Source organism: Alexandromys fortis, unplaced genomic scaffold (assembly GCF_014885135.2).
Source record: "Alexandromys fortis isolate MF-2015 unplaced genomic scaffold, M_Fortis_MF-2015_v1.1 scaffold_159, whole genome shotgun sequence".
In the NCBI taxonomy this organism is placed as follows: domain Eukaryota; kingdom Metazoa; phylum Chordata; class Mammalia; order Rodentia; family Cricetidae; genus Alexandromys; species Alexandromys fortis.
This window is the reverse complement of record NW_026068031.1, coordinates 1,980,302-2,002,697: the sequence shown is the minus strand read 5'-3', so window position 1 is coordinate 2,002,697 and position 22,396 is coordinate 1,980,302. Positions and strand designations below refer to the sequence as shown.

General features: G+C 36.3%; 1 protein-coding gene across 5 annotated transcripts in view; it reads right to left on the bottom strand.

Moving 5' to 3' along the window:
- Rbm25 (RNA binding motif protein 25) overlaps positions 1–22,396 on the bottom strand; it is a 63,473-nt gene that overhangs the window by 4,916 nt on the left and 36,161 nt on the right. For 4 of the 5 annotated variants that reach the window (XM_050164527.1, XM_050164528.1, XM_050164531.1 and 1 more), the window contains 10 exons: positions 17,748–17,933; positions 16,212–16,265; positions 15,921–16,004; positions 12,347–12,627; positions 8,977–9,199; positions 8,772–8,861; positions 6,614–6,687; positions 5,552–5,702; positions 3,552–3,876; positions 2,746–3,167 (listed from right to left, as the gene is read on the bottom strand). In XM_050164527.1, coding sequence (XP_050020484.1) covers positions 2,746–3,167; positions 3,552–3,876; positions 5,552–5,702; positions 6,614–6,687; positions 8,772–8,861; positions 8,977–9,199; positions 12,347–12,627; positions 15,921–16,004; positions 16,212–16,265; positions 17,748–17,933 — 1,890 coding nt within the window. Of the gene's footprint in view, positions 1–2,640; positions 3,168–3,551; positions 3,877–5,551; positions 5,703–6,613; positions 6,688–8,771; positions 8,862–8,976; positions 9,200–12,346; positions 12,628–15,920; positions 16,005–16,211; positions 16,266–17,747; positions 17,934–22,396 lie in introns of those variants that run through there. The other variant, XM_050164526.1, reaches the window with a different exon arrangement.

The following is a 22,396-nucleotide window of genomic DNA, read 5'->3' as shown; positions in this document are numbered from 1 at the left end:
AAAAAAAAAAAAAAAAAAAAAAAAAAAAAAAAAAAAAAAAAAAAAAAAAAACCTTTCATGCTATGCAACCTAGGGTGCCCTCAAACTTGTGATCCTTTGCCTTAGCCTCCTAAGTGCTAGGATTACAGAAATCTGCCACACTTGGCTATGTAAGTCTTGATCCTGTAATATTTTTAAGCAGAGTATAGTGGAAGATTAACACATTTATGCTATTACAAGAATATCCCACTATAATAACCATCTTATTAAATGACACTATACTTTGAGGACACACAATAAAACACATCTTGCTGGATGATGGCTGAGTATACTGGTACATGCCATTAATTCTAGCACCAAGGAAATGAAGGCAATAAAAAACTCAGCCTGGGCTATAGGAAACTGTCTACTCTACAAAACAAAACAAACAAAAAGCCTATAGAATTGAAAAATGCTACATATTGTATAAAAATGTCCAAGACATCACCTTTCCATAAGGTTCAATTTCTTCATGCATAAATATAGTAAGAATGCCATTTGAGACTTGTATACTTGTATACTACTACAAAGTTAAAAGACAAAGTTCCATAGAATACACTGTTTTTAAGAACTCTCATCAGTCACTACCTAAACACCATTAATGACAGGACTATTCAAAACCCTGACTGCCAAAGAAATTGAGGAAACAAACTATTGGCTACCTCTGCAAAATTCAAACTCAAAAGATAAAACCACAGTGACATGGCATTTGCAGTAGAAAAGAGAAAATATAATTGAGAACAGATATCAATTCTGTCCTCCCTGACTCAGAAAAAAAGCTGTGGAATGATGGGTCTTTAAATAACAGGTCACGGGGTGGAGAGATGGCTCAGAGGTTAGTTAAGAGCATTGCCTGCTCTTCCAAAGGTCCTGAGTTCAATTCCCAGCAACCACATGGTGGCTCACAACCATCTGTTATGGGGTCTGGTGCCCTNTTTCTCTTCCCCATTTCCCCTTTCCCCCATCCCACCCCACCCCCAGTTCTCAAATTTTTGCCCAGCAATCTTGACTACTTCCAATATCCAGGAGGATAACTATATGTTTTTCTTTGGGTTCACCTTCTTATTTAGCTTCTCTAGGATCGCGAATTATAGGCTCAATGTCCTGTATTTATGGCTAAAAACCAATTATGAGTGAGTACATACTATGTTCATCTTTTTGGGTCTGGATTACCTCACTCAGGATAATGTTTTCTATTTCCATCCATTGCATGCAAAATTCAAGAAGTCATTGTTTTTTACTGCTGAGTAGTACTCTAATATGTATATATTCCACACTTTCTTCATCAGTTCTTCCATGGAAGGGCATCTAGGTTGTTTCCAGGTTCTGGATATTACAAATCTATTTGACAAGAACTTTAAGTCTTTGAAGAAAGAAATTGAAGAGGATACTAAAAAATGGAAGGATCTCCCTTGTTCTTGGATTGGGAGGATCAACATAGTAAAAATGGCAATTCTCCCAAAAGCAATCTATAGATTCAATGCAATCCCCTTCAAAATCCCATCAAAATTCTTCACAGACCTTGAGAGGACAATAATCAACTTTATATGGAAAAACAAAACACCCAGGATAGCCAAAACAATCTTATACAATAAAGGAACGTCTGGAGGCATTACCATCCCTAACTTCAAACTCTCTTACAGAGCTTCAGTATTGAAAACAGCTTGGTATTGGCATAAAAACAGAGAAATAGATCAATGGGATCGAGTAGAAGACCCGGATTTTAACCCACACACCTATGAACACCTGATTTTTCCCCCTTTGGAATTTATTTTATTTTATTAAAATGAATACATCCAAATTAAACGAAGACAAGTAAGTTGAAAATGTATTGAATAAACTGCTCCAGAACTTTAGAATCTGCTTCAATCCTGAGCCTTCAAATTGGAGAAGAAATAAGACTATGATATATCATCCTATTCACAGAGAAACAAATCTGGTTTAGTAGACTGTTGATCGCTGCAGAATATCACACTCTGGGAAACTCACAGTGTAATTATACTAGTTACTTGGGTTGGCACAATTATCACTTTTCCTTTATGAGTCCATTGTTGAATTATGAAATGTTTAAGGGAACCCAAAGAAAATTTAAAAAGACTTTTATGCATACACTGACACAAACGCATTAATTCAGAGATACATTAGGAATGGCTGTCTGCTAGGCTTACACTCTAATTTTAAACTCCATGCCTTTACAAGGTCTTGCCATTTCTGATCAAGGGAGTGGGGTCACATGGTAATGAGGATGACTAGTATTCAAATTATTCATGTTGGTGCCTATACATTACAGTTTTAATATTAGGTGGAATCCTGCAAAAGAATTGGGAAGTCATTTCAATATTTACAAGGGACGAATCAGCAGAACAAGATTACATGAGATAGGCTGTGTGCCGTAGCTGCAGCTTTAAAACAGACCAGCAATTTGTACCTGGTGAGTAAAAAGAGAACCAGGTATTCAGGACTTTACAACCAAGCGCATACACATGGTATCAACAAATTAGAGGACAAAAGAATTCACATTTTCTACATTAAAAAATTACAGATCTCACAAATGTCTTTGAAGACACAGAAAATTCAAAGTTTTTTGAAGGGTGTGAAAGAAGAAATCTTAAATAACTCTGAATGCAAAAAGTTTTACTTCACAAGACCAATTTTCTTGGCTTCTGTTTCATATATCAATAATCTCCACATTTTGGCTATAAAAACTTCTGCTTCTTTGTCTATTACCATGGCAACATCATCTAAAATGCTCTGAGGTGAACTATGGGCCATAACCTTAGAACAAACAAAATCAACCAATGTAGCTTCTTCTTCGCCTATGTATTCTATGATTTTCTTATTGATCCATGGCCGTATTCTTCGCTCCATCAGCATTGAATCCACAATAGACCAATCCAGAGGATAGGCAAAGAGCTCAGGTTTGGCTGTGGGAATTTTCTCAATGAGACTTTTAATGTGCTTGCGCTTTTCTTCAGTGTTTACAGTGCCTTTAGTCGCATTTTTATTATCTTCACCATAATCCAAGGGGACAAGTTTCCTTTTTCGGGGCACATCATCACTGTCTTCATCCTCGAATTTGTTAAAGACACTATCTACAGGCAGTTTCTTTCTCTTCACAGAATTAGGCTGGCCAGGACTATTGGAAGCACCTATAGTTAAAAACCCTAGCTTAGTGAAAATAACATTTTCAAATGCTACATTTGACAACCCACCATCCCTCATAAAATGCAAATATACTTCCACAGTTCTCAGAGAAAGATCCCAACTGTTAAAAACAACAACAACAAAAAAAAACTCTCTACTCACAAGTGCTAGAAAATTTAACTTTTCACTTCTTCTCAGAGCTTGAGGCAGCTGGAGATATAGGAGCACTACTAGAACTATGAAAACAATCGTGAGCTAGAAAGGCATTGTTGAATACTTTGCTATCTATCTACCAAGGAGCCATATATTTATTATATATTTGACCTTAAAGTGAAGGTTGTGGGGACACTGGAGGAAAGGACAAAAAAAGGAAGGCAATTCAAACGTACCCAGTTTAAGACTTAGTCCTATTTTCGGCCTATGCTCCTCAGGCTGCTGCTGATCTGGCGAGTTTTCATGAGGAATTATAATACCACAAGGAGACTCATCCCCAGGAGTGTTGGGTGTTGCATTGCCACTGGCAGAGGACACAGATGGAGCAGAGCTGATGGGTCTCAGAGTGGGTTTAAGACAAGGCTTTTGCTCTGGTTCTTCTTCCTCTTCCATAGGCTCCTCTCGTTTTTCTTCTTTTTCTTGCTTTTCTTCTTCTTCCTCCTCTGATTCTGGTTCTTGCTTTATTTGAGGCTGTCTACGCCTCTCAGCCTCTTGTTCCATCTGTAGCCAAAAAAATACTACCTGATTAACCTTAAAAAAGACTACTACTATAACTCTTCCATTTGCTTTACACAAAAGAGCTGATAAAAGATTTACTTGAGATGCTGGAGAGACGGCTCAGAGGTTAAGAGCACTAGCTGCTCTTCCAGAGGTTCCGAGTTCAATTCCCAGCAACCACATAGTGGCTCAAAACCATCTATAATGAGATCTGGTACCCTCTTCTGGCATGGAGGTGTAAATGCAGGAGAAACATTGTATAGACAATAAACAAATCTTTAAAAAAAAAATAATAATTTTTTTTTACTTGACCAGTGGGATAAACCTTAATATTAAGTAAGAACTGAGTACTAGGGGGAGAGAGAGGGAGCTCAGCGGTTAAAAGCATTGGGTGTCGGGGCTGGAGAGATGGCTCAGAGGTTAAGAGCATTGCCTGTTCTTCCAAAGGTCCTGAGTTCAATTCCCAGCAACCACATGGTGGCTCACAACCATCTGTAAAGAGGTCTGGTGCCCTCTTCTGGCCTGCAGACATACACATAGACAGAATATTGTATACATAATAAATAAATATTAAAAAAAAAAAAGCATTGGGTGTCTGGCTACAACTATCTGTAACTCCAGTTGCAGGGATTCAACTCAGTAAACGACAAAAAGAGAACAAGGAAGGACATGTTTTTTTGATGTATGTAACACGTAAAAATACAGAAACATCCTATTGTTACTTAATAGAAGAACTAAAAGTATTTTCAAAACTAATAGTTCTTGGATGCAAAAGTTGAGCACAGTACATCTGCTAACAGTCTGTTCTGCTTAAAAATAGACTACTGGGATGGAGAAACAGCTCAGTGATGAAAAGCATCTGCTGTTCCTTAAGAGGACCCAGGCTCAGTTCTCAGAACCCACATGGTAGCTCCCGACCATCACTCCAGTTTCAGAGAATCTAACCTTTGAGGGTATACTAGATAGGAATGTGACATATTTACATGTAGGCAAACCAACTAACATAAAATAAAAATAACTAAACCTTTTTTAAAATGATACATCATGAATTGAAAACCTATTTTAGTAAGAAAATACTTCAAACTATAGTTTTATTACAAAACAAATTGTATGGACAACTTTCTATCCAAATTTTATTAAGAAATAGTCACCAATAATGGGAGACTTAACTGATGTGTTGACATTTTACAAAGATTTGTGAATTCAAGTCCCGGGAAGTATCTCCATTGGATTAGTGATTGCTCTGAAAGCATGAGGATGGGAGTTTGACTTCTATCTAGTACCAACAACACCCAAACCAAGCCCATGTGCTTGTAATGACAATACTGGAAAGGTGGAGACAGCCTGCTAGCATAACAATGAGAGACTCTGTCTCAAATAAACCAAGGAAGATCGCTTCTCTGGAATAATACCCAAGACTGACTTCTGGCTCCCAAATGTACATCACCCCTGAAGTGTCCCCCAACATACACAAATACAGAAAGGTGTAAATTCAGCTCAGCTTGACGACTTCTGCACTAAAAGTAACAGAAGTACTCCTAACCTACCAAATAACAGCACCATTAAGTTCCAAGATCATATTGTATATTCCCTTTATCTACAAACAAAAATATAACATAGCTGACTTTAAAATTTCTAGTGATTTAAAACCAAACAATTTCAAGTGTTGTAATCTCACCCTCTGGAGCTCTGCATCTGGATCCGGATGTCCTTCTGCCAGTAAGCGCTGCCTGATTTCCTCAAGCTCTTCCTTCTCTCTCTTCCTATCTCGTTCATCAGCTTCCATTTCTTTTTCCCTATCACGCAACCGTTTCTGAAGAGCACTCCCCCTAAAAAGTTAAAAGAACTCATTTAATATCATTGCCTAAACACAAAATGTTTAACAGTGCCTTTCTCAATATTAGAAACCACATAACTGAATGCTAAGACTCAAGTGTTCTACAAAGAACTCCCAAGATAGTGTACTCTCTACATTAGTGTGTAACATAGCCCTAACCCTAACCAACACATAAGCACCGAGTTGTCATTTTCTTCTAAAAAATCATTCTAATGTGCCTAAAAGCCAATAGGTAATATTCCAGGGGAAGACAAGTTTTTGTGTTTTGTTTTTGTTTTCTTAATCCGGACAGGGCAGCTCTGTAGCTCCAGAGCCAGTCCTGGAATTCATTATGTAGACCAGACTGGCCTTGAACAAACTGCCTCTGGAGTGCTGGGAATAAAGGTGTGTGCCCCACCACCACCAGGCTGGAAGACAGCTTTGCTGTACCTATTCCACAGTGAATCCCCAACACTTAATTTGCATTTTTTCAAGCAAGGTATGAAGATATAATATAAGAACTTTTGGGGATGAGGGTATAACTCAGACAACTGAGTGAACGCTTAACATGAGAAGTTTACTGTTCGACCAAAATGAGTGGATATGACACACATGATTTTAATCCCAATCTGTAGGACAAGGCAGGAAGTTATAAATTAAAAGACAGACTGCACACATCCAGTAAATACAAAGTGGTTCAATTCATAACTTCACAGTAATGTATCAATATAGAGATGGTAGGTAAGGAGCAGATGGGAAACTTTTGAAACACAGAAGACAAATTTCCAAACAATGTAAACAGTTTTTTTAAACGACCCTCTATCATAGGCTTCTCTCTAAAGACACATGGGTTATTGATTCTAAACCTAAACACACCTGCTAGCCTCGTACTCACAAACAGCACATAAGTTTATACTTGCTTACCTATAGTACTTTGGATCATCTCTATCATCATCATAGTCTTCTAAAAATTCTTTTAGTCGTTTAGCCTCTTTAGCCTTTGTAGAAATAAAGGACAAAGTATGGTTAACAGTTAGAATCCTTCCTTCCTTTAGGAAAATATTTTTCCTCAACATCTATATTACTTAAAATTTTAATACTTCTCATTTATTCACATAGAAATGGGTATCAAATTAAAATTTTAAATAAGTCAACTTTAGGATATATCTGAGATGCGAAAAAGTCCACATATACAATATGTTAAACAAATAACCTATAAATATAATTTTCAAATACACTCCCAATGAAACCTGAAAACATTAAAAAGCAATACAATATAATATTATTAAATGTTATTGACAGGCAAAAGTATCTTAATATTCCATAGGGTAGATAAAACTACAAGTGATTTAAGTAAAATTCAAGATTTAGATTTAAATAATGTCCACATTGTAAAGATAGATTTCACATCTATATGTAAAGCCGATAATAGTTTCTGACTTAACAATTTAATACCTTTCAGCAATCATGATGTAAAGTCCTGTAACAGACATCAATAGGAATCATCTATCTATTCCTTAGTAATCCCTGAGGCACAATAAGCCTTCTTCTGTAGTACTTCCAAAATACTGGGAACAAAACTCTTTCATATCTCAAACACTCATATTTTCTCTACACTTGTTTCAAAATTATGAACAAACACTTCTGTATGGTCCAGCCCAAGGCACTAGCCTGGGATATGATAAGGAGAGGTATGTTGACAATAACAGTAATCTTATGTATCTTCAAATATTCAAAGTACAGCTATGTAGGACAGGCGACATAAAGCACACAGAAACGCAAATGAAATTTACTACTCAGGGAAACGTTCACTTTTACTGAATATATCTGTTACTTAAACATGAAAAAATACTTAACAGCAATTTCAGAAACAATTTTTTGTAAAGAAAATATTTCTCTAAAGGTTTCAGATTTGTTCACAGCAAGCACAACATTGTCTGTTTCTCCAACTAATTCCATCTCTTATCTTTTTTTTTCTATTATAGACAGGGTTTCTCTGTGCAGCCCTGGCTGTCCTGGGACTGGCTCTGTAGACCAGGCTGGTCTCTTACTCACAGAGATCCTCCTGCCTCTGCCTCTCAAGTACTGGGATTAAAGGTGTGCGCCACCACACCCTACACAACACAACACATAGAATACACTATTGAAGCAACTTTTATCACTACTATCAACAAACAAACTGTTCATGCTTAACAATTATCAGTGTAAATACAACAAAACTAAATTTATGACCATATAGAGAGACTATAGTAGCAAGAAAACTACTTGATAAATGCTAAATATACTTGTGCTTAAAAGAGGAACTACAGAGCTGGCTTATCACTGAAGAGCACCCACTAGCTGCTCTTCAGTTGTCAACACCCACATGGTAGCTCACAATTCCAGTTCTAGAGGATGATACCCTCAGAATACATACATGCAGAAAAAACCAGTGAAATAATAAATAAACCATTAAAAAACAATATAAACCTGTTCCCTCCAAACAAACCAGACATCTACACTAACTAATTCAACAATTTTGTAGAACTGTTTAAAAGAAAAAATTTATGGCACTAAGTTTTTGTGTATGTGCCTGTGGATGCCATTAACACAGATACAGATGTCAAGGTACAAATTGTGGGTGACAGTTTTCTCTCAACCAAGAGGTTTTTGGAGTCTAAACTTTAGGGTGGTAGTTGGAGCCAATTCTCCAAGATGAGGCATCTTGTCAGCTCAGCAAGTTTTTAAAATCTTAACCAAACGACATCAAATTAATTCTAAGTTTCTATAACACACTATAGCAGATTGATATTATACTACATATCATTAATGGGTAGCAAAGTTTTTGAAAAGTAGGAGAAGGTGTACTGAGTCTATCTCAAAGCTGTTTGAAATGAGAAATCCAGGTGATCTGTATGAGTTGAGTCAAGGCCAACCTGATCTACATCATTAATTCCAGGGCATCCAAAGCTACAGTGATACCATACTAAAAAGCCGAAACAAAAAATTATTAACTGAGAAGCTGTCATATATATAACATTTTCTGTGTTAAAGTCGAATATTTTTAACTTGACAAAACACCTTTTTACACCTAAAACCTCACCATTTCTCTTCTTCTTTCTTCTTCTCTTTCCGCTTCTTTTTCATATTCTCTGGTTTTCTTTCGTTCTCTGATTTCCCAATTCTTAAGGCGCTAATAGAAAAAAAGTTTCAAAACTTTAAAATTTCACACAGGACTCTATAAAACATGGCCACCAGCCTATGTGAGTGTAACACACTTCACAAGGAAAGGCATTTCCTCAGGTTACCTCTTGATAAGCAGCCTCTTTCTCTCGCAATTTACGTTCAAGTTTTCTTCGTTCATATGCGTCTTCTTCATCCTCTTCCCTGTCTCTCTTCTTGTCTTTCTCTCTTTCACGTTCCCGTTCTCTTTCTCTTTCTCTCTCTCGCTCTCGTTCTCTTTCTCGTTCCCGTTCTCGCTCTCTCTCTCGTTCCCTCTCCCGTTCCCTTTCACGATCTCTGCTTTTTTCTCTTTGGGAATAAACATTAAATATTTTTTATCGCTCTATTCTCTTTCTTTAGGAACCAAGGGAAGCTGTAATATACATTACAAATCAATATATAATCAAGTCAGACTTTAAAATTAATTTTAGCGAACTGTAAATGTCTCTATACCGAAAGGTACAAATTCAGGTGAAGTAACTGTCTAAAATGAACAAGGTAGCATTTTAATCCCAATGTTGGAATTAAACAAAAACACAGATTCTAACTACTAATTCTAAATTGCATTCAAGTCAGTCCTAGTAATTTACTCACATGTCAGAAAATAAACTTAAGCTTACATAAAATAAACATAAGATTACATGAAAAATTGAAAAGGTATTAATTCTGGCTAATAATATGCTGGGATATATAATTATGCACAAAAAAAAATAGAGCACTGTCATGCATGGTGGTAAACACTATTAAACCCAATGTCTGGGAGGAAGAGGCCAGCTGACCTCAGTTGTCTACATTGAGTTACAGGACAGGCAGAGCTACATAATAGGTATCAGCCTTTAAAATTAAAAAAGGGATGTCCAACTGGCAGCGTACACCTTTAATGCCATGGACAGAGGCTGGGTGGGAGATGAGGGGATCTCTGTGAGTCAGAGGCCAGGTAGGTCTAGAAAGTGAGTTCCAGGACAGCCAGAGCACAGAGAAATGTTGTCGTCACCCCCCCCACACACACACACAATAAGGGAATAAAAACATGAAGAAGAAAAAACGAAGTATGAAAAACTAGTAAACGTATTAAAAAGCCAATCTAGAGTCAGGCAGAGTATGCCTGTTATTACAGTATTTGGGAGGGAATATGGAAAAAGTTTAAGGCTATCTTTACCTACATAGAAAGAGACCACCCTGAGAAACGTGAGACTGTCAGAAATTTTTGTTGTTAATACTACATTACTAGCAATCAAGGAATATGATGCTGGCAAACACATAGAAAGAAAATTTTGGCATGCTGTATCAAGTGCTTATAATTTCAGCTCCAGGGATTCACCTCTCTAGTTGTAGTATACCACATTTGCATGCATACTGATAAACACACATACACAACTAAAACTGAACCTTAAAAAAAGTTACACTGCAAAATACATCACAATACCCAGAGATAAATAAATACACGTGTGTGTATTCGAGACAATTATGTTACTAACGGACATTGTTATTTGTGCATGTCTTTTTAAAGATGTATTTATTATGCATAGTGTTCTGCCTGCATGTATGCCTGCAGGCCAGAAGCCGGCACTAGATTTCAGGATTGCTGGATGACAAGATAGTGCTGTTAACCCCTGAGCCATCGCAGCAGCCCTTGTATGTGTGTGTGTGTGTGTATAATTATATATATATAATTATATATGTATATGTGTGTGTATGTATGTATATATATATATTTTGACTATAGTCTTAACTGTCTAGAACTTGCTACCAGGCTGGCCTCCAAAAGTGCTGGAATGAAAGATGTGCACCACCAGGTATGATTTTGAGAAATAATTTGTAAAAAGAAATTGTGTAATTTCAGAGAATGCCAAATTCTCATTAAGGGAGGGCTATAACGACAAGAAAAATATAAAATATACTATGCATCTAGATAGTGGATTAGGAGGTGTGACCTTGTTAGAGAAAGTGTCACTGTAGGGGTGGGCTTTTCTATGTTCAAACTACAACCCCCAATCACCAACAATTCACTTCCTGTTGCCTGGGGACCAGAGATAGAAATCTCAGCTCCTTCTCCATCACTTGCACACCACTATATCACACCATAATGATAATGGACTAAACCTCTAAAACAGTAAGCCAGCCCCAATGAAATGTTCTAGTTAATAAGAAATGCTGTGGTCGTGGTGTCTCTTCACAGCAATAGAAATCCTAAATAAACTCTGAAAATTTAATTTTGGTTATGGTATCTAAGTAGGCTTTAAGCTACATTGCCACAAGTAACATGTATTTGGAAAATGATTGAAAAACCTGAGTTTTCCTATCTTCTCAATCACTGTTCTGTTTTTATCTTGCTCTAAAAATTATAATTTACCAAAGTTTTAAAAGACCACCTTAAAGGGTGAAATTACTAAATCAGATGGATAAATGGACATAGGGACAAAGAAACACACACTTGCTTCTAAAAACAATACTGGTAGAATTGACTTCTGAATGTTAATAGAAAAACAGTCTACAAAACTCAAAGCTATAATGGAACTATGTCTTTCTTAATACTTAGGTAACAATCAGTAACAGGTTTTTAAAAACTGACCCGAGAGAAAGAGTAACTACAGAGAAAAAAACTGTTGCTGTGCTGGGAATGTAGCCCAGCAGTAGAGTGCTTGCCCTGTGCCCAAACATCCTATCTCGCGTGATGGGATGAGCCCATAAGGCCTCCAGCACACACAAAGCTTAGCAAAGGATGAACTCACAATCACCCTAGGTTACATAGGAAATTCCAGGCTACCTGATGCACAAAGAGCACACCTCAAAAACAAAATATAGGACTGGCGAGGTATCTTAACAGCTAAGAGCACTTGTTGCACGTCCTTAAGAGCCAGGACCAAGCCACGCAGTGGTGGCGCACGCCTTTAATCCCAGCACTTGGGAGGCAGAGGCAGGTGGATCTCTGTGAGTTTGAGGCCAGCCTGGACTACAGAGTGAGTGCCAGGACAGGCTCCAAAGCTACAGAGAAACCCTGGCTCGAAAAACGATTTAAAAAAAAAAAAAGAGAGAGAGAGAGAGCCAGGAACAACCAATATGGTGGCTCACAACTATAGTTTCAGGTGATATAACAACCTCTTCGTGCACATACATGATACATGTATATACATACAGACAAAACACAAAAATAATGTACAACTCTATGATGGTGCACACCATTAATCCCTGCACTCAGGAGGCAGAAACAGGAGAAGCTCTTTTGTGTTCCACGTTAAATTCCACAACAACCAGAGCTACACTGAAAAACACCCCTCCAAAAAACAGAAAAAATACTGTTACTTTCACCTGTCAATAATATTATTTTGTATACAAATAGGCAGGCTATGAAAAAATTAAATGAAAATGATATCAATGGCAATCTTGTAATTCATTTACATTATCTAAAACAATCAATTATATATAAACAATCAATTATATATATAGTCTTCCTACCTTGATCGACTCCGATCCTTATTTCGATCTGAGCTCCTTTCTCGATCACGGTCCCGATCTCTCTCTCGATCTCGGTCTCTCTCTTTTGTGCGGTCACGGTCCCTATCCCGTTCTCGTTCCCGCTCCCGTTCTTTTTCCTTTTCTCGTTCACGTTCTCTTTCCCTTTCTCGTTCCCGTTCTCGCCTTTCTCGTTCCCTTTCACGTTCCCTCTCTCTTTCTCTCCGTTCTTTCTCAATTTCCTGTCTTTCTTTTTCTTTTTTGCCTTTCTCTTCTTCCAGTTTCTAGAAACCAATAAAAGTACTTTTAGAGTTAGTTTTGTGGCTCCAGTATTTATAATTTCCCCGGCGCAATGCCCAATACTGGTAAGAAAAGCATCAAACCACCAAGGCTTTAAATACTTGTGGCTTTATTTGACAAATTAAAACAATCAGAATGCCAGATTTTGTGCAAAATCATATACTACACAAACCAAAAATCTCCAATCTTGGGTTGGGGAAACTTGAGTGGCTGATCACTAACTACACAATTTCTAAAATAACCATGAAGAATGTGATTTCTAGTAATTCCTAAAAAGACAATTGGCTAAAGTTTAATTCTGCTTATTATGAAAATCTCTAAGTCAGTGGAACAGTGATAGTATTTAGAACCCTAGATGGCTCACTACTTGAAGATTACTTGATAAAGGTTTTTAAGTAGAGGTGTTAAACATTCAACTCACTATACAGCAATCTTCTGCACTCTAGGCTTCCCACCCTCCACAAGAAGCAGAAGCTGAATTCAGTCAGAAATTTTTTCTTTACCATGGAAATATGTATTCCCACCATTACAAAAAGGATGGTCCACCAAATACAGAAACTTTGAAAACCACTCAATTCAAGCAATGTGTACATAATTGCAACATTTTAATTTAAAAGTTAAAAGCAGTACAGTTATGCCCACCATTATTCCTATAAGACAATAAAAAATATATTTACAATGATAAATCCACCCTTGCAAGGATCTTATGTTAACTTACAGATGTTGTGCTAGGACATGGACCGCCAACACTGGATTAACCTTGCCTACAAGCTATGTTTCTGGGAGGAAGAGCAAGTACATGGTTCACAAATAAACCAAATAACAGTCAGACCAAGTGTGTATCCCTGAAAGATTACCAGTGTACCACAAGATTTCTATACAAACTAAGGGGAAAAAAAGAAAACACAACAAAAACCCCAATCAAGTAAAACAAAATGAAAACAAAACACATTTATTCCTGAATTCTACGTTTAATTTCACAGAAATGAAATTTAAACTGCAACAATAAAATCTGCATTTTTCTTTTTCTCAGTCATGTAAAGCATTTAAAACTTTAAAAAGCAGTCTTACCTGTCAGGTACTTTTTGTCTTGCTCACGGACAAAAGAACTGATAGAGGATTATGAGAGAAAAGCTAGTGTATGAGGCATCAATATATTCAGCTGCTGAACTAAGTTAGCGTACAGGCAGAGCCAATACTGAATACATTGAAATTAGAAAGGGAAGATAGGAGACATGGAGAGAGAGAGGTCAGAAACTGAAAAGTACTACAGGGGTAATTTCTAATTTCTGAACATTCCTAATGAAATTCAAAATTTATATTTTAAAATGAATCTAGACTACATAAAACTTACCTCAGTATCATACATTTAAGAAACTTATTTCGGAGATAATATATACTTACAGATTTTTAATTTCTTTTGTAAAAGTCCTCAATTTTTTCACTCCTGTTTTTTACTATGCTACCTTATCTCTGATGTAAAAAAAAATCTTTCACAACTCATTTTAAAGTCCTAATTGCTCTGTGTAAGCAAAAGTGAGAAAATCAAGTCCATAACAAATGCATTCTAAAGTTATTTATATATTCAATATGTGTATGCACACAAGCAGATTTATAGCATATATGCATGTATGTTAAGAAATATTCAAGAAAGAAATGAAATGATTCCTTAAAAATTAAGTAATGAAGAGAAAAGGAAAGAGGTTAAAAAAGAAAAAAAAATCAAAAATCTTACCTTATTCTCTCTTCAGACTCATCCGTGCTGTAAATGGACGCCCCCTGCCACGCTGATACCCTGACAGTCTGTGGTTATTTAATAAACTCATACCAAAACATGCAAAGGTTCACTGAGCTCATTTTTTACTAAGAATTCAAATATCCCCTTAACCACACCACCCAAAGAGAAGTAGTTTGATTTTTTTCTCTTCTGATCTTTAGGAACATTCCCCTCAGTAAAACAGTATTAAGGCAGTGAAATGCCTGACAGACCCTTAAAATGCTGAAGTAATATCTTCTCAATTAAAAATTTTTACAAAGTTGATTTCCTCATAATTTACCAATAACATGAGAAGGTTTAAAATAAATAAATAAAAATAGAAAGGGTAAACCACACACACAACTGTATACCATTTTTAAGCTTACTCGGCCTTGAATTGGAATACTGAACATATATAGAAGTATTCTACAATGACAATGCACAAACCACCATTGTAACTCTCAAGTTGTGGGAGCTACAGTTGTGCTTTTAGACACATTTACTTCCAGAAAAAGCACCGTTGTGAGCTATGGTTGGGCAACTGGACATTAAGTGTTCAGCAGCATTTAATCATTAGCATTAATAATCAACTTGGGATTCTGAAACCAGTAAGACTCAATATAGAGAAAATGAACACTTAATACCACTGAGATATGTTATGTATCTCTCAATCTAGTCAGAACCAGTAAGATCTCATTACTTCAAACATCAAAATACATCTCATGCATTTTGCATTTCACCATCCAAAAGCACCACCTTCAATACCAGCCAACATTCACAGAGGTACTGTCATTGAGAGAAGCTTTAAATAGGCAAAACTCGTGAGTGGGATTTACTGTACATAAATACCAATTTCCAAGCCAGTTACCCCTTTGCATATTTTTCTGAGGGGGCATCCATAAATATAATAAAAACAGAAGCTCATACTTACATCCTATTCCTTGTTACTTTCCAAGCTGAGAGTTTCATCTTGCATTAGTCACCATATGATCTCTATCATAATGGTGGGGGGTCAATGAATAGATTAGCTTTATGGGAATTTACAGTTCTTCCATGCATCTATAATTTGGTAAGTCTGGTAATCACTGACCTACTTTTTAAAATCTCCCCCACTCAAACTTAAATCTACACAAATATAAACCTTAAATTTTAATCTCAGCTCTTTAAAAAATTTTCCTAAGATTAAAGAACTGCCCACAAAAATAAACTAAATTGTATGTATGGTATCCTGTTGCCCCCTAAATATAGTTAAATCTGACCTTGACGTCTATGTTGAAATCTATGAATTAACTTGTTCTTTTAAAGTGAGATGACTGTTGAGTAGTCAGTGACTGGAAAAAATTAAGTAATGACCACTTTTAAATGTGGTGCTTGTCTTCTTTTGTTTCTACCTCAGTAATAACTAAGCCTTACAAGGCAATAAATTATACTCTAATAATGTAAAGATGATTTTCTTGTCTGTTTGCTTTGGATTCTGTAAGAAGTCTAGATTGGTATCAAGTGAAAATATAAGTATACTACCTTGTGTGTGTCTCTGAATTTGCTGATCTCTCGGGATATCAAGTCTCTTTTGTCTTCTTCCATTTCTATAGCATTTATATCCTCCTAAAAATAAGAAAACAGAAAGGAATGAATATTTATACACTAATATAAAATGATTCAGTATTTTGTACAAGTATTACAAAATCAACTAAGAAAAAAACACCAACTTGGCAGTAAAATTTAATGTAATATGATAAAAAAATAGTAAAAAGCAAAAATCTGGCAATTAGTAGCACACACATAAAATCAAAATGTACGTTTTAAACGAACCTTGGTGATGAGTGGGTAAGGGATCAATGGAGCCACTGGAAATCTACGGAAAATCTGCAGAGAAACCCACAAAGATTTTTTTAAAAACATTATGTTGTTTTTATTATTAAAACACTTATTTATTTATGTTTATAATTTTTAAATATTTATTTATTTATTATGTATACAATATTCTGTCTGTGTGTATGCCTGACGGCCAGAAGAGGGCGCAGACCTCTTTACGGATGGTTGTGAGCCACCATGTGGTTGCTGGGAAAGGAACCCAGAACCTTTGGAAGAGCAGGCAATGCTCTCAACCACTGAGCCATCTCTCCAGCCCCTGTTTATAATTTTTTATTTATTAAAAACATCATGCTGTAATTCAACTTACTACATATTTACACTAGAACCATTACTTGTGATATTCCTTATCTTTAAAATCTCCTCTGACAAGGACAGGGAGAAAAGTGTCTTAAGAAGAGCAGGACTGGCCAAGTGGTGGTAGTATACGCCTGTAATCCCAGAGCTCGGAAGGCAGAAGCAGGCTGGCTGATCTTTGTGAGTTCGGAAGCCAGCATGGAGAGAGGACTCAGAGGTTAACAGCACTGCCTGCTCTTCCAGAGGTCCTGAGTTCAATTCCCAGCAACCACATGGAGGCTCACAAGCAACTGTAATGAGATCTGGTACCCGTTCCTGGCATGCAGGCACATAGCAGCAAGAAGACTGCACATATAATTAATAAATACATTTTAAGAAATAATTTTAAAAAATGAGTTCCAAGACAGCCAGAGATCTAACACAGAGAAACCTCATCTCACAATACTAGGAAAGAAAAAAAAAGGGGGGGAGGAGGGGAAGCAAGACTATTTCCATATCTCTAAGCTGTAGAAAACAACAATACTTAATATTAATATTTGCCACTTGATATGTATTTGAATGCACAAAAGAAAATTTGTCTACCACATAAAAAGTTCTGCCTATAATTCTTACCAAAGAACAGTATTTCTTTAACTTATTCTCCCTTATCCATTGTTTTTCTCCTTCCACATCAATAGAGGAAGTTCTATTTTACCTAATACCTAATAAACACTACAATCTTTCCCATTAGACATACTAAGTAGACCCCCATTTATGATCAAATGAAATATTAAATACAAGTGTATCTAGCCAAAAATAAAACTTAAGTCCCCCGGGGCTGGAGAGATGGCTCAGAGGTTAAGAGCATTGCCTGCTCTTCCAAAGGTCCTGAGTTCAATTCCCAGCAACCACATGGTGACTCACAACCATCTGTTATGGGGTCTGGTGCCCTCTTCTGGCCTGCAGGCATATGCACAGACAGAATATTGTATACATAATAAATAAATAAATATAAAAAAAACTTAAGTCCCCCAAAAAAACTACTGAAACCCAAAATAGAACCTTTCCCTATCCCTAAATAATCAATATATACAGTTATAGGATTTTTCATGATACAAACAACCCCAGAGTTTCTAAAGAAACACCGTAATTTTTCAGGAAAATAAATATTAGAAATGACTGTGTTGTCAGAACACATACGTCCTCCTTCTTTTCCTTCTTCTTCTTCCTGGGGTGAGAGTCAGACTCCTGTGAGGGTGCATTTAGCTCACTGGAGTATTCACGTATTAAAACTTCAATTGCCCCTTTAATCATCTGGTCTCTTCTCTTTGTTTCTTCATCTAAGGCTTCTTCATCATCATTAGTAACAGTTTCTGGTCTTGCATTCTTAAAAAACCAAGACAAATTTGGGGAGAATGGAAAAAAATCATTGCAAAGAATATGAATAGGCTAAACAAAGAAAAATATTAAATAGCTGTATCTACAAAATGTAAACATTAAAAAGGTTATATGCTGAAAATGATGCCTTCTTTCCCCACATATGCTTTTATATATTATTAAATCTTTTAAAAAAAATTCTATGTGTGTATATGTGTATGTCCTATGGCATACATGTGGAAGTCAAGAGGATAACTTGAATGTTGGTTCAAGATCTCAGAAATCAAACTTGGATGGTCAAGTCTAGCAGTAAAGGCCCTTTACCTAATCAGCTACCTCAGCAGCCTGGTTTCTACAGTTTAAATGGTGCAGTAAAAACATATACCTAGCTAGGAATGAAGGTTCACCCCTTTAATCCCAGTACCCAGAATGAACAGGCTATACACCATATACACTTCTTTCTCCTAAGTCACACGTGCAATATCATTAATAATGAATCAAAACCTAGCCAGGAATGATGAAGTATGTCTTTAATTTCAGCACCCAGGAGGCAGAGACAGGTGCATATCCAACTTCAAGAATCAAGTTCCAGGACAGCTAGGGCTATACAAAAAAAAAAAAAGTCTCAAAAAAATATAAACGAAAAGAATCAATCAAGCCATAACAACGAATTGTTCAATGTTTCTTAAAAAAAAAAATTAGTTAGACTCTAATAACGATCATTTAAGATGGAATATCTGATTGGCCATTGATGGCTGATGCCTGTATTCACAACAGTGGGGAGACAGACATAGGATGTCGAATTTGTGGGTAGTCGGGATTATACAAAACCTTATCTTCCCTTTCAACTGGACAGAAAAGTCCCGAATAGTAAAAATGAATCTGCAAAGTCCACAAGTGAAAAGTTAAGAATTGAACCTTCACTCAAAGCTGGGAAGGTAACAGATAAACAGTCCTAAGGGAAGACGATAACTACCAGGGAAAGCTTCCCTTACACAACAGGACCCTATCTCAAAAAGAAAATCAGTATAGCATGAAAAAAAAAAACAAAAACATGCCATTGTTGCTTCTAATCATGCCTTAAAGCAAACAGATATAAAGTTAATTTAAAACCATGCTTGTAGAGCCAGAAACACAGATCAGCCGTCCAGGACTTGTCTAACATGTGTCATCCTGGTTTCAACTGTCAAAACATCAAGAGAAAAAGGACTACAATCTTTCACATAAATGCCAGGATCTTGGTAACAATACATTCAACTCTACTGAAGCTGAACTTCATGCTCTGTGGTTACTTAAGTAATTATAACTTACCAGTTATTTCATAACAACCATTAAGATGTTTCTACCATTAGACATATTTATATGCAGTTAATGAGCCTACTATTAACCAACATTTAATTTTAACAAATCCTTATTCTGAACACATTGTTTTACATCGTCAGAAAGTAAAAATGACAAATGTTTAAAGAAGAATTTTGCCCACAAACATTATGAACATACACTAAGAAACAGAAGGGTATGACAGATAATACAAGACATTGTGTCAAGGATAAACAACCCAAGTTTCTTACTTTCTCAAACCTGCCTCTTCATCCAATCTTCTTGTAGCCAAATTTTCTACTTGGCATCTTAGATAAAGACAAGATGCTTTACACAAGACTGTAATTAAACTACTAAAATTATTTATCAACAATATGTAGTAAACTGTAATTATGCAGACTGTTTATTTTAAATTGGTGAAATAAGGACAATAAGGTCTTCAAATTTATACACCTGTCACTAAAATCTTTAATGATACTGTATTTCTTTCTTTCTAAAAGAGTATGCTCCGGTAACATTTACATTTACATTTAAATTCCAGTTTTGGAGTATTTTGTAAATTTTGTTTTTGCTCAAAGCTAACATAACCCCAATGGGCCTGGAATTTGCTATACTTTCTCGGACTCCTAAGTGCTGAGATTACAACTATGTGCCACCAAAACCAGCTCCCTGAAACTTGGCCTTTGAAAACTAACTCTACACTATCAAAACATTCTTTAAAGAGCATACTATTGTGCCATGTGTAGGACTGAAGGCCTTTAATTCTAGCACTTGGAAGACAGAGGCAGGTGGGATTTCTATGAGTTTCAAACCAAACAGCGCTACACAGTGAAACACTCTAAAAAAGAAACTAGAAGAAAAAACATATAATCTGTGAAACATTTCCTACACTTCTAATTTTTTTTCCCTCAAAAGACTCTCCATGGGTTTCTGATCACAGGAATAGGAATAGAGTTGTAAATTCAAAGGCCTGCTAATGTAAAAGAAACTCAGACTCTAAATTACCATTCAAAAAAACTAAAAATTTAAGGATCAACATAGCTATCTGCCAGAATTATGACCATATAGGATTTATAACAAACCTTTCAAATGGCTGATTTCCTTACAATCTACATCTTTAGAAAGAAAAGCTAGGATAGGCTGTCTCTTAGCTCACTGCTAATTATCATTAAAACAAAAATGTGTTGAAATAACGTGTAAGGAGAAAAGTTAATCTGGGATAGAAAGGTCATTAGACAGGTTGCCAATTCTGATCTAAAGCTCTCACTGACTTCGCCAACAACTTTCCATTTCCCAATTTTAACTTCTACCTCCAAATCCAAAATGTGTACTAAGTAATACTAACAAAGTAACAAATCTAAGAAACTTTATCAAGACTAACTTCTATAAAATGAAAGAAGCCATTCTGGGGGAACCTAAACACACACACAGTTCCTTCAGTAAACATTATGAATTTGGAAGGGACTATGTGAAGATGTTCACTTGGAGCACCTTCATCTACCAGAATTTAATACACATGGCTATCCAGAGATTATCTGTACTCCAACACTCACCAGTTAATTCTCATCATTTTGTTTTGCTTTCTAAGATTGTACAAGCACTGGCTGGCCTGACTTAATAGGTAGACCAGGCTAACCTAATCGACCAACCTCTCCCTATGAAATATTAACATTAGAGGAATTCACCTCACACACTAATTCATTCCTTTATGTGTATGGGTGTTTTTCCTGCATATATGTGTACCCCTTGCATGCCTGATGTTGTAGAGGGGATGCCAGAAGCTGGTGTCAGATCCCTGGGAAACTAGAGTTACAGGCAGTTTGTAAGCTGGCATGTGTGTGCTGGGAATCAAACCTGGGTCCTCTGCAAAAGTTGCCAATGTTAGTTAGTAACCCTTGAGCCATCTCTACAGCCCACCAGTTTATTCCTGAACACATGGTTAACAAAACACAGCTTGAAACAATTATGGAAGTTTATCTATATTTACAGACTTATTGCTGAGCAAATAGAAAGCAACAAGTAGGGCCAAGACTAGACAGATTAGACCGGTTAGCTGCAATGAAATACACTTGTACTAAACACCAGTTTTTTAACTATTTTTAATCAAGTTAGCTAACAAGGAAACTTTTCTTAAAATTTAAAACCAGGAAAATTATTTCAACTTCTTTTATAAAATTTTATATTTTTCTCTGACTCATTAAAACTATTTTTTTGATCTTTCTTTTACCTCAAGTCAGAGGAAACCAAGAGTTGATCACAAAGTTATTACTGACAGTCAATAAATGCTTATTATGTTATTAATTTAAAAGACATTTTGCTAAGTGATAGAGTGGGTACAAAAGAGAAGTCAGTGAAATTATTTTCACTTTTAGTGAAAACCAGGGATCTGGAAAGGGTACAGAATGTGACAATCAGACAGGGAATGATAGGCTGTGAGAAATGAGACAGTAAACAATAGAGGCCATGTGTGTGGAAGAGGGATTTGGGACAAGAGGATTTTAAGACAATAAAGAAATGACAGCAGTCATTGTGTAAGTTATTTCCAAATTGAAATATTCCATCCTGCAGAGAAGACCTTGAGCAGGAAGGTTAACAACTGAAGATAGGTTCAGGAAGTCCCTGAAACTCATCAGTTTTCCCTGACAGAAAAACAAACAATAAAAGCTGAGAGTTGGGCTGGAGAGATGGCTCAGCAGTTAAGAGCATTGCCTGCTCTTCCAAAGGTCCTGAGTTCAATTCCCAGCAACCACATGGTGGCTTACAACCAGCTGTAATGAGGTCTGGTGCCCTCTTCTGGTCTGCAGACATAGACACAGACAGAATATTGTATACATAATAAATAAATAAAAGCTGAGAGTCCCTCTCAGATAGAACAAATCTGAACTGAGCTGTAAGAAAGCTGCCCAAAATAAATAAATAAACAATAAAAATTAGAAATTATAAAAGCCACCAAAGCCGGGCGGTGGTGGCACAAGCCTTTAATCCCAGCGCTCGGGAGGCAGATGCAGGCGGATCTCTGGAAGTTCGAGGCCAGCCTGGTCTACAAGAGCTAGTTCTGGGACAGGCACCAAAAAGCTACAGAGAAACCCTGTCTCAAAAAAACAAAACAAAAAAAAAAAATTTAAAAACATAAATAAAACAAAAAGCCACCA